The sequence below is a fragment of the Dipteris shenzhenensis genome, chromosome 30 (assembly GCF_047967505.1).
Source record: "Dipteris shenzhenensis isolate YYH24624 ecotype China chromosome 30, Dip_SZ_1.0, whole genome shotgun sequence".
Taxonomy (NCBI): Eukaryota; Viridiplantae; Streptophyta; class Polypodiopsida; order Gleicheniales; family Dipteridaceae; genus Dipteris; species Dipteris shenzhenensis.
The window spans coordinates 47,705,978-47,718,912 of NC_141625.1; the positions used below are offsets into that span (position 1 = coordinate 47,705,978).

At 43.9% G+C, this 12,935-nt stretch overlaps 1 protein-coding gene across 2 annotated transcripts in view; it reads right to left on the reverse strand.

Moving 5' to 3' along the window:
* LOC147882236 (uncharacterized) overlaps positions 1 to 9,509 on the reverse strand; it is a 40,083-nt gene extending 30,574 nt beyond the window's left edge. Inside the window, exons 1-3 of one of the 2 annotated variants that reach the window (XM_087401737.1) lie at positions 7,981 to 9,509; positions 4,680 to 6,507; positions 4,243 to 4,589 (exon numbers count right to left, since the gene is read on the reverse strand). In XM_087401737.1, the coding sequence (XP_087257863.1) occupies positions 4,243 to 4,589; positions 4,680 to 6,456 (2,124 nt within the window). In that variant the 5' untranslated portion in view covers positions 6,457 to 6,507; positions 7,981 to 9,509. Of the gene's footprint in view, positions 1 to 4,242; positions 4,590 to 4,679; positions 6,508 to 6,983; positions 7,076 to 7,980 lie in introns of those variants that run through there. The other variant, XM_087401738.1, reaches the window with a different exon arrangement.
* Between the last annotated feature and the right edge of the window lie 3,426 nt (positions 9,510 to 12,935).

Consider the following 12,935-nt stretch of genomic DNA (forward strand, 5'->3'; position numbering starts at 1 on the left):
ATGGTTGTTTTATTTACAAAAGGATATATGTATGTTTATTACAATACATATATAGATAAACATGGAAATATGTATTATAATAATAAGTCACAAAAGCATGCATATAAGAGCATACACTTGAATACATGCCCGATTAATACACCATATGCATGATAAACACATGCATACTTACAAACTACAATCCAATCCAATTTGAAAAGTATAGTAAGTGCGCATGGTTTTTCTATTCTAGCCTTGGGCATACAACAACCAAGCATGAACGTGCTCAAGCCATGATTTGATTCCTAATTTGTAACAAAAATTTATCCTTTTAGCAATTATTACACTATTGTAATATTTATGCTATATGTGGACTATCCAAGCAAACTTTCCTTCATGAGGAGCAACATTTGAGGGAATCCAAGTATACGACATATATATTGTCATTGATTCCACCACTATTTTATGAAGTAACAAACGGTGAGTTTGAATCAAAGCTGTTAAGTGCAAAAATCTATGTCGTCAGAGTAAACCAATGAAAAGAGATATCTTTCACATTCTTTTAAAAACTTTAAACAAAATGAGCAAATACGATTATTTCTAGAATGGCCTCCCCATGGCTCTTCAACTCTTGTGCCATGCATATTACATATATATATTATATATATATATATATATATTGTTGTGCATAGTAAGACTTGAATATTTAGGATTCATTATTACTTCCTAGGGGGTAGAAATGAATCCAAAGAAAGTGGCCGTAGTATTTCATACATACATACATACATACATACATACATACATACATATATATATATATATATACAAAGGATAGTGCATGAAAGCATCAAAGGATTTTAATAAAGAAACAAAAATATATGTGCTTTAAATGACTAAAATTTTGCAAAATATGTATGCATTGAAATTCTCATCATGCACATTTGTATAGAATCCTTGTAGCTATGATCCTTACACATAAATGTAGCTAGATGATAGTGATAATTTACTCACTTCAATGTATACATGAAGAAAGCACAAACTTAGAGTCTCAACAAGGCTTGAAGATGATGAGCTTTTCATTAATATGAATCGGTACAATTTCTACAAAATAATTGTAACCATATGCCATGGAAAATATAGATCGCAATAATCTTAATAAAATTGCTTGCAATATAGCATGTGCTTTCTACTAAAGATTCCAAATATCTTAGGGTATTCGAGTGTAAAACCACATACCATGTTTTAAATGTGCTCCATTTTTTGGCAACTTTTATTATTGTAAGTAATAATGAATTATGATATCTATCTATATCATGAGCTTGTAATACTAACAAGTCTAATCATTTTTAGGATTGGCAAAGTTTTTAATATAATGGTGTCCGATGCACTATTCTTTATTGCACTTTATTGCACGACCAATCTAGGAATCCTTTATTAAGATGTCATAATGTCTTTCTTCAACACTTTAAATTGTGCATTTATGTTATATGTTTGTGCCTACATCCATACATTGTTAGATGTCTCTATCAAGAAAAATGACTCCTAGAGCACAACGCCGATGATATTGTCACATATTGAATTGAGTTGAGACGTCACATAATTGCAACACTAAGCATCCACTATTTATGACACAATCCAGTTAAGTCCCCTAGCTCATCACTTGGAGATCACTTGTCTATGCTATTCTTTTATTGGATTTCTTCTCATAGTGACATAATTTTTCTTACCTCACACAACTTGTCTTTGCTATAAATTGGTTTCTTCTCACAGTGACAATCCTTCCTACCTCACATTATTTTATGACTCTAATCGATAGCCCTCCACTTGCTCTCTTCCAAACAAAGGCAATCACCTTAGATACCATGTCCTACTTAAGTCACCTTACTCATTGTCTCCTAGCACAACTTTGATTTGTTTTCAATCCAAATTGTCTCACGAAAAGCAACTCATAGCAAAAAATTCTCCCTTCTAATTGATTATTGACATGCTTATCACAGGTACTACTAGTATTCATGCAACCTTGTTGCTTTGGAAAACTTGAGTTAATGGATTTAAGACCTTCTCCTCGATATTTCAATTCATTGCCCTCCACTATGGAAAATATCTAGCAAAGTGACTCATGACCACCAATTTTACTGCGAAATGCTGCAAGCATTTTAATGCCTTCTTACTGAGAATGGATCTATCCAAAGGGAACAAGAAGGAAACAAGCACCTTTTTGCAAGAAGCCACAGACTAAGAAATGTCAAGCTAAAGGAACAAACCTTGATCTCTCCTTCCCGCAACGGTCACAACTAGCCTAAAGAGGGAGTTCGTAGCAAGTCCCCCTTAGTGTTGATTAAGTTGTTTACCAAGTCTTTGTCTATTTCCTAGTTTCACCTCATATTCAATATTTAAAAACTCCATTTCACAATATAATAGTATGTTCTTAAAAAACTCACAATAGCAGCTATTTTTCTTAATTACTAATCAGTCGAACTTTAGTTAGTGTTTAATATTCACAATATAGTTAGTGTTTAATATTCAATATAGTTAGTTCCTAGTTTCACCTCATATTAATATTTAAAAACGCTATTTCACAGTATAATGGTATGTTCTAAAAAAACTCATAATAGTAGCTATTTTTGTTAATTACTAATGAGTCGAACTTTAGTAACGCATGAACATTGGCATGTACTTTATTTTATTGCTTGCCAGCTTAATAATGACAAAGCTCAGTCCATTTTATAGCACAACTCCAAGACACCCTTGATATAGCTAGAAAATAATTAAATTTTTAAAAAAAACTTATTTTGGCACTCTCTTTTCCTCCATCGTCATTTTATTCTTTCTTTCCTACTATTGGCATCAAATTCTCATTCTATGTACATATAGTTCAAACCTTATCAATGTGAAAAGTTGTAATCCTCACTTAAATTCGAATCATACTACAAGTTTTTTGGGCCCTTGATAGTGGAAGGCATACCTTCACATGTTGGGCAAACCAACTAGTCCATGCGACAGGTTTGCACTAAGCTTACTTTAGAGCCTTTCGTGTTGCACAGAAATATGAATACACATAATGAAAACTAACATTGGTGTGCAAGTGTTGTTGCCTTGCTCGAACGTCTAGCGTGTTAGGACTTTACCTAGAAACCATTAATAAGTAGAGTTGAGTCATTGTAGCTTATGGCTTGTATGGGGGTAGTTTGGGTGGCCTATGTAATCTTTGTTTATAGAGCAATGTGTAAGGAGGTATAACATACAATCCAAAGTGAAGATAAATGGTAATACCTACAAAAACTATTGCAAATGTAGTAGCAAAAGACATTTGTCTATAGAGCGATGTATAAAGTGGTATAACATCCCATCGAAAGTGAAGATACCTAAAAAAACTTTGCAAATACAATAGCAAAAGGCCTAGGTAAAGTGTATGGAACCTAAAGTTAAGTGTGGTAAGTTGATACATAGTCTATGTACCTTGAAGTTGGGTGTGCTAAGATCATAAAACAGAAGACTTACTTCAAGCAAATGCACGTATTAAGTATCTCACAAGGATGGTTTTTAACTTAATGCAATTCAAATTGCATCATACAATGTTGGAGGTTTGAACGATCTAGACTTAAGAATCTCTCCTTGATGAGACTATTCATTATCTGTTATGCCCATATTTATGTAGTGTGGGAAAGTATCATGTGGTATTTCAATAGATTCTTAGACTATAAGACAAGGGTTTTAAACGAGGAAATTTTTCAAGACATCCTCTACATACTATTAAATGCTAGTTTGATATGCCATATATGCCATGCAATTTCACCCATAATCCATGTACTTTGCAACTTGCAAGCCATGTGCAAGTCATAGGCTCACGTTCTTCCATAAACTCTCACGTTTTGGGCATACCTATGTTCTTGGAGGTTTTCAACCATTAATCATCTTCCTCACTATCACTCATTGGACAAGGCAGAGTCCGATGAATTGCTTATTGTGACGAGACTCTATTTCACCACATGACCTATCAAGATCTCCAACTTTAAATTGTTGAAGTAAGGTGTCAGCCTATCCAGGGTTGCTACTATGTGTGTTCCCACAAACACTAATCTGATCTAATGCAAAACCCATGGCTTGCCACGGACAAAAGCCACAGCCATGCATGCTAGGATCTTGCAGGAAGTAATGCCATCCTCATATGGGGAGGATAAAGAACATAGATTCTCTTCTAGTGGAAGTAGCAAAGCACCAAAGGAAGACTAGAAAATAGAGCATCAAGAATGGATAACGTACCTCTTGCAGCATTCCCATTAGCCGTCTTCTCTTGAGTTCAACCTGAGTGCGGTCGTCTTGTGGAGGCATTGCACCGTGGGCTATAGACTCTTGCATGAATTGAAGCGGTGGCATCGAATTAGTGTTACTGGCATGCACCGTGATTACTCCTCCAGTATCTATGCAGCCTCTGATCTCACCCCCATGATCACTGTTTGTTGTGGAGCTTCCCCCAATTCTCGAGTCGCAAATCTTGTGTGTGGAAGTGGATGAATTTGTCTTCAAGCCCATTCCGAGCTTGCAGAGTTCCTCCAACAGCTGCTGGGCTGCTTTCAGGTAAGCGGAATTCCTGAGAACGTAAAACGACCCTAGGCAACGAAAACGGATGGGTTTCAGTCCCAGCACTTTCATGACAGCGTAAACCTTTGCATTTTAAAGAGAAAGATTCATTCGCGAACCTGAATACGGCGTCGTTTTGTCTAACCGTTGAAATATCAACTGGGGGTTCTCCTGTGCTGCTAGCGAAAGAGAAACACCTCGGAGGTGTTGCATACTGCTCAGGGGAAGGCTTTGGAAGTGGATGATTTGTCTGGTTCCATCGGGATTAAGGTCGTGTCGCTGCCACTGTGCATGAGGCGTTGTGTCATTTCCTGAGCCACTTACATGAATTGCAGTGGGACATTGTCTGCCTCCGGTTGCCACATCCAATCGGCATTGAGCTTGCGTGCTTGATTGTGTGTCACCGCTGCCAGGAAGAAGCAGCAACTCTGTTCCTTCGTTTGCCCACGCACTGGCCGTCTCATTGTACTCAGCACTCCGCTGACCAGATTGAGTGTAGCTGATGCCTTCACTGCTAGTTGGCAAGAGAGAATACATCATCTCAGTCTTATTTCCGCAGGAAGGCGAAACGCTTGCCACTTGAGGATGCGCTTGGCCAAATCCATCGGCATCGTGACCTGAGCGGTCCATCGAAACTATGCCCGAAGTGGAGAGGTCATACCGCATGGCACATTGATACGGCCAGATTGCAGCGTTCTGATTGCTAGAAGACCTCAAGAAAATCGGAGAGTGTTCAAACGTCGGATTGAGGCTCGCCGAACCCTCGGCCACCGGAAATCTTGACGAGCAAAGCGAGGAAGAAGCTAAGGAGCCGGAAAGTTCCTTTCTGCCATGGGCTTCAGGTCTGCCTTCAGAATTTCCTGCAGCCGCATATGGAAGGCCACTACCATCATGGAAACCCTTTCCGGTCTGTAGTGCCAGATAGTCAGCTGCTGCCGGATCAACGATCTTCGGAGTTGCATGTGAAAGGTGTACTGCAGTCTCCAAAGCTCGATGACGAGGATGCGGGAGCGACATCTTAAACGAATTGCTACCATTTCCGGATGCGGCGAGTAGCTCAGCCCCCCCTCGAAAGACAGGCAGGTCGGATGGTATTGCTTCGGAATTACAGACTGGAAGCCCATCTCCGATATTCAGCTGTTCCGGAGAACGTCCAGAGCACTCCGTCACTGAGTTTTTAAAGAGTGTCTCCTCGTTTAGGTGGGACGGTAGAAACGAAAACGCATGACATCGGTCGCTCTGAGGGCCAATGTAAGAAGGACAGTGCCCTGACGATGATCCTGGAACTCTTAGTTTGTCTCGTCGCAGCTGCTGTGCCACATGTGCCTGGTGCTCGAGGTGATCCATCTTGTGAAATGCATGCTGTGATGCCGATATTTCAGACAATAAAACCTTCGATGTAGCCAGATTACTTTTGTCCTGCAATATTATGTCCTGAAGATTGCCCGAGCTATGGCGAGGCTCCCTTTCATCACTACGGAAGTAGTTCTCCATACCATGCCTCGGAATGATTTCTGTACTTTTACAAACGTTGATATCAGCTTCGGAACGTAGCCCTGCGTAAGGTATTTGCTGGGGGACGCGAGAGGAGCGGTGGCCATCTGCTGCGAAGCTAATGTGGCGCTCTGGCATTCCGCTTCCGTTGGTACCCTCAGGCGGACACAGAAATTCTCTTTCCTGCTCTCCACAATTGGGTGCCTGTACCTCACTCAATTGGGGTCTGGAGGACGGAAGAAAGCCTCCAGGGAAGAATGTCGATGCTTGCAGACTAGAAGCCGACGCTTGTAAAGGGGCGTGACCTCCACCCATTGTATCGTGAACAGCTTCTCCGGTTGCTTGAGTTGATGAATTGGAGTGAATGACAGAAGGAAATCTGCACCTTTGATGAGCCTCCATCTAGCGCGGCCTGCATCTCCTCAAGACTTATGGCTGCGATTTGCAACCATGCTATCACAGAAGAACGACAACAGCAATGTCAAAATTGTACATTGGTGCCCAAAGCAAAACGGTGCAGATAAAAAGCGTTGACACAGAAAGAAAGCGTTTGCATAGAATTCAGCTACAACTGATCTCTCGGTTACGCTATGCAGAAGAGTGCACGTGAAAGATATAGGGGTAGGATTGAGTACAGCAAAAAGTTCTCGAGTCACATTGACACACTAAGAACACTGGACAAGGGTTTCAGCAAGGAGGCAGTGCCATCGAACACACAAAATGACACGATCGAAAAGCTATGGCTAGTACGAGACAGAGAAGTGAAATACACCGAGCGGCGAGAAGCGTGGGTCGAAGAAACATGAGGCCGAGGCATCAATCTAGGCTGAGAAAAGCCAATGAAAAGACAAAACCCTTAGGGAGAACGAAGCCCGAAACAGCAAAAGAACTGTGGCATGATGGGGGGATTCGAAATTGTTTATACTTACACTGGAGTGGAGAAATGTGCAGGCACACAGACAGCAGCACAAATTGATCGCCGAGCTAAAATGGAGAACAGTGACGGAGCGGTGGGTTTTCCGTTGTCAACTCTCGGGAGGGAGCTCAATGCTCATGAATTGCGCGCTTAAGTTTGTACTTGGACGCACCATGTACGTCGATGTCTAAAGCTCAGCGTACAAGCGACGCAACAAACAAGTGCACCGAGCAAAAACCGGGTTATGGCTCTTCCCAACGTTTTGTCAAGATATATTGTCAAGAACTTTGGAGTTCCACGGTGTTTGTACCTCGAAGTTCCTATCAGCGCTCATTCCCAGCCAACAGATAGCACTGTTTCTTCACGAATTCTCACGACGGCGAGAACTGTGAGAATAAACCCAGCAAACCATCATCCATCCATCTCACTGATCTCTCGTGTCTCGACTCTCGATTCGTCGATATTGTAGATTAATGGCACAACAAATTTCCTGTAGTTCACAACAAACCCTACAGCATTTGTCCTGCGCTGAGTGCGACCGGAATTCCCGAAATGCAATCCAATGATTGATCTCCAAATCGCTCAACCGTGGCACTCATGGGTGTCTGTAGGAGCACAAACAATCCGAAAGACGCGCAAATGTGCTACCGGGATGCCAAACAAAGCCTGTGATTGAGCGGATGGGAGGAGAATGAATCGAGGAGGAAGGAAAGGGACTACTAGTAAGTAGGGAGGGTTCCGTCTACGCCCCAAAAAAAGCTCACGATAAGACGCAGCAGGACCTCAACTCCAACTCCAAGGCAGCAGTTGCTCTGCAGGGAAACAAAGATCCGACGACGGTTTGCACACACGGAGTTGGGCTATGGAGCTGGAGGACGAAAACATATCCATGCCAGCAAACAAAGGAATAACGGCCCAAATCAACCAAAAAAAAATACGATCGGATGGACGCGCAGACTACGACTCATGGACTGATTGCATAATTCACGTTATGAGGAGGTGGGATTGACCTTGGGAGTGAGCTCTCAGCTCTCGCGAGAGTGGTACGAGGGGGGAAGCTCTCAACTAAAAGACGAGCCCTCGTTTTGGAAAGTCCCTAGATCCTCACGGTCAGAGATGAACGTCATTCACTCCTGATGAGAATATACAGCCGCCTGCCTGCCTACTAGGAAGAGTCCCTGTCTGTCCGCCAGCATCAGAACTTCAGAAGCTCTTCCACCACCACTACTACTACGACTACGCTCTTTCACTCTGTCTCCCCATCAACATTGCTGCTGCTGCAAGTTGCGAACTGCTTTTGGAGCTGATTGACGAACGCAGAACTCTCAAGAAGCACCTTCCATTCATCGGACGCAACAGACCCACGCCCAGAGGATATATGTCCCATGCACAGGCTGCACGAAGACAGCCCCTCGCCAGTTATGATTCATGAGAGCTCCTCCAGAGAGTTCAGACTCCATACCCTAGCTCGCCTGCTTCCTCGGCATATGAGCGTGACCCCCCGATCCTCGCCCCCTTCCCCTCGAGTCCCCTCTTTCATCCATCCATCCATCCATCCATCATCCTCGTATCTGATCGACCCTCCCTGCTGCAACACTCCTTTAACTCGCAAGCACTCGGACAAATCCAGTCTCTCTTTTATAAAAGGCGTTTTGCAGGTTCGATTGAGGAGAGGGAGAGGAATTTGCCGGAGTGTAGAGAGGAGAAACTGCCCCCGCGGCCCCCCTCTCTTCTCTCTCTCGGTTCCTAGTACCTTTCCTCGTTGTCCTCCGTCCTAGTCTCCTGCCCAGCCTTGCAGCGCCTCCAACGCAGCCTCAAGATTTCGCCATTATCACCACTATTGCCTTGCCATCATCTCACCCCCTCACCTGCGATCGAGCGAGTCCCCTCAGCCTTCCCCCCGTGAGCTCTGAACCTCTGATCCATCGTCTTCTCGTCGTCTCCGACGATGTGAGACTGTGCGTGGGAGGGTCTCATCAACACCGACGGGACTGCCTCGACCCTTGTGCGGCTACCTCTGCAGGCAGAAGGGGGCGCCGTGTCATAATCAGTCTGATTCAAGTGTACTCTCTCGCGGTGAGTCTTGCTATAATGCCTTCGACTGGAGACAATCTACCCACCCTTTGGCTGATGTCTCCGCTTCTGATGAGAGCTCTCTGTCTAATGATATTCCATTTCGTTCCTCGCACCGGAGGCCGGCCTCCATCACCTAGCTTGAAGCTTCCGCGACTACTTGGTCTTTCTCAGTAGCACGAACCTGCAACCACCAATTCGTCCATGCTCCTAAATCTAACTCCGATTCTCGACTTCCAATCGGCACATCAACGGCACCAAAGAGCGCGCTGTACTCAGCTGTTCTCCAGCCCCTTCACTGTTCGTCTCCTAGTAGACTACTAAACCTAAAGCCTACTGCGCTTTCCCTTTCCCTGTTCACCAGTAGTGCCTTACGTCGAGTAGTACTCTGGTCCACTCCTGCGGCCTGGCAGCTCTGAAGCCTCTGATCATACGGTTCACTCGCGAACGGATGAACAAAGACCAACGCCCAGTCGCCGCCAAACAATCCCGGCGTCAGACAGCTCCCCCGATGAACTGTGAGCTTATTGTGCGTGACTCCCTTCCGGCCACGAAATGCCACACCGCTCGGGGGCATTCCGGACTCCGGAGGCTAGAGCCTAGAGGGTTGAACCGCATCGAATTATTTTTTTTACTACCATTTTGTTTGGGCCATAAAAGCTCACTGAGTCGAGGCACTACGTCCGGGCTCCTGGGGCATTCAATCGTTGCCTGCCACTCAGTCGAAAAGTTTTGGCAGCTGACAGAGCTTGTGCTGCGGGCACCCACCCAAAACTATATAAACTTGTCCTGCGGGCACCCACCCAAATCGATCGATAAACTTTTGCCACTCTCTGCAGTACGTACTCATCGCTGTCTTGCGGTCACATCTGTACTTTTCACCGAGTGCCTTTGATTCTTGAAGATTACACATGAACTGTGACTCGTTTCATTCACTCACAGTCAATCCAGAATGCCTGTAGATTCCTCAGTCCAACAACATGGTTAGGGTTATAGCGATGCTCAAGGATTGGAGACTTGGAGTCATTGCTCGTCTGCGTCTATGTAGTATATGTAGCTCCACAAATTATGAGCCTTCAAAAGGCAGTATTGACGGACCGTTCTCTGGGGTTTGATCCGTGCACCTTGGAAATCAACCGCATGATACGCGCATGCCGTTTCGGCAGGCCTGTCCAGCGCTGGGAACGGCATAGTACGACGGTTGAGCCACCCGTTGGGAGACGGAGGACATGGAGGGAGTCATTGGAAATTTGGAGTGGATGAACTTTGAAGAAATGGAGCCTATGCGTTTAAGGTACTGCGCAGAGACACAGTAAGAAGGCAGTAGATTTTCTCGAAAGGACCACACAGGGGCTGACCAAGCCTTATTAGATATGGGCACTTATTACAGGGGTGCCAGCGTGCCACAATAAGATCCAATTATTCACGTGCCCGGCTGCCGAGCACTTGCGGTCCGCACACGTGTTCCCCGGCAAAATGCAAAAGAAACCACATATTACCAGACGTGTCAAATCAGAGATGAGGTTCCGTATTGGGCCCCACCTGGCACTGTGTCAGCGAATCGCGTATCTGCAGATGGCAGCGAGATGCAAGCCGGCCTGCGCGGCAGCACGTGTTAACTCCCTGAGTACCCCCCGCAGTCGATCGGTAATCCCGCCTTAACCCTTGTACTACTTTCAACTCTCTTTTTTTTTTTCACACACGCAATCCGCCTTTAAGGTTCGCAGTTTATTAGGTGGAGTGAATGCCTTGCCCAGCCTGACACACTTTGATTTCAAAATCCTGCCTGCTCAACCATTTTCTCACATCAGCAACCTCATCCACCATGCCCAGGGCCAGCTCTCTTGGAGATACTTTGGGCGCATGTTATGCGTTCCGTTTCATTTCCGTTTCAAGGGTGCCTCCTGCCAAAAGGTATCCCCAATCAGGGGCACATGCTCTAAGATTAGTTCGGGTTTGCCCAACCGATGGACTCAAGGAATCAGCGACCTCCGTTCTTCCCGAAGGCGACTTCCCCACATGGAAATGCCCTTTTTGCAATATTTGCTCATCTCTCTAGTGGAACCACTACCACCATGAGCACCCCCATGCAACATGGCTCTTAAATCTTCTTTCCTGAACCCCCCAAAATACTCAACCGAAATTTCTCCATATGCAAACTCTCTAATTGTCCCTCACCACACAAACCTCGAAAGGAGCATCCAAGCTACCACAAAAAGCTCTTTCAAAGGCACACCGACTATCCTAGCCCTACCCGTGCACCCACCTAAAGTGGTGAAGGTTTTGGCATCATCCAAGAGTCATAGCTTGTGCTTCTACTACCAAGCATTAACTGTCATTGTGTCCTTAGTGCAAATGCTCTACCAGGGGTCACATCAATGCTTTTCATTCAGTGCCTTTGATCTTAACGATGAGACATGAAATAAGACTTGGTCACTAAATGCCTTAGATTGCTTTCTTCCAACTCTAAAATCTTACCTCCACCCATTATTTTATATTCAATGGTTTACTAGTTCAAGCAAACACTTTAGCTATATTTTATATTTAAATTTCAATTGCTAATAACTCAAACTGGGAAAAACCCTCACTAGTTTTTGCCAATTTAGCTCTAGTTGATTTGCACTTTGTGTCAACTTATGCTCGAGCATTCAGGCTCAATGCACACGGTGCACATAGAGCATGGTTGGAGGCTTGTTCTAGAGGCTGGCACATCTCTCGAGATCATTTTGGAGCGCCATTGATGCTCACATTTGCACCTCCATTCTAGAGTTTGCAAATTTGGGCACTAGAGCTCTATTTCATGTCCAACCAATAGGTAGCTGGTATTTGGGGCTGATAATGGGCTAAAGAGCTTTCAATGCTTTGCCCTAGCCAATGAAAACCTGATGTGCAGCTTCCTGCAACTTGTCAAGTGGCTTTCACCCTCATACAATGCTTCATCAGATTCAATTAATGCAAAGCACGTTTAGTTCACGCACAAGAATTCGAAATGCACGTCCAACCGCGCACCAGTAGCACCGTGTGCACTAACCCTCATAGCAAGAGCAATGAATTAGCCCTCCTTGGATTTACACTCCACATCCAACTAACCTCCAACTTATGCTCTTTGTACTTTAAGGAGCAATTAATAATCAAGAACTTATGCCGAATGGACATGAGCAATTCTTAAACAATATCTCAACTAGAAAGGACATGTGTCAATATCCACGATTAGCTCCATTAGGAAAACTTTGTAGGTGTCGTTGTCTAGGGAGCAATAAGAATGAAGAGAAGGAGGGTAAAGATGATAATGAAATACTATTCAACATACCCTTCAAATAAAGTAATGATCTATTCTTATACCTAGGTATGAAAACATAAAAAACCTTAACTCAAATTCAACAGGCTACTAGTAGCCCTTTCTAGACCATTCAATCCAATGGCCAACCATGATACCTCCTAGACCATTGTGTCTTAAAGAAGGCTTATAGAGCATTCAAATATGGAAAGAGAAAAAAAAAGTTTGTTAAAATTCTTCACAAATACAACTTAAGCTTGTAACACCAAATGCTCTAACACTACAACTCTTTTCTTTGAAGCACAATGCTTAAACCATCTTGCCTTTTAGACACATGTATGCGTTTATAAATGTATATAATGTGTTTGCATGCCTACATGCATGAGCATAGAGAGACATAATTTCATAAATTTTCTCACTTACTTGCCACAATAGTCGCCTCCATCAGAATAAATTATTCCCATGCAACATCCTTTTTCCTCATGGCATAAACCCTGCCCCCCTCTCCCTGCGCCCCAAGTGGACATTTCTCCATATACCTTTACTCATCATCCCACTCCACAAAAATTTAGGATGGAACATCCGAACTACTGCAAAGTACTCTTCGAAAAGTAT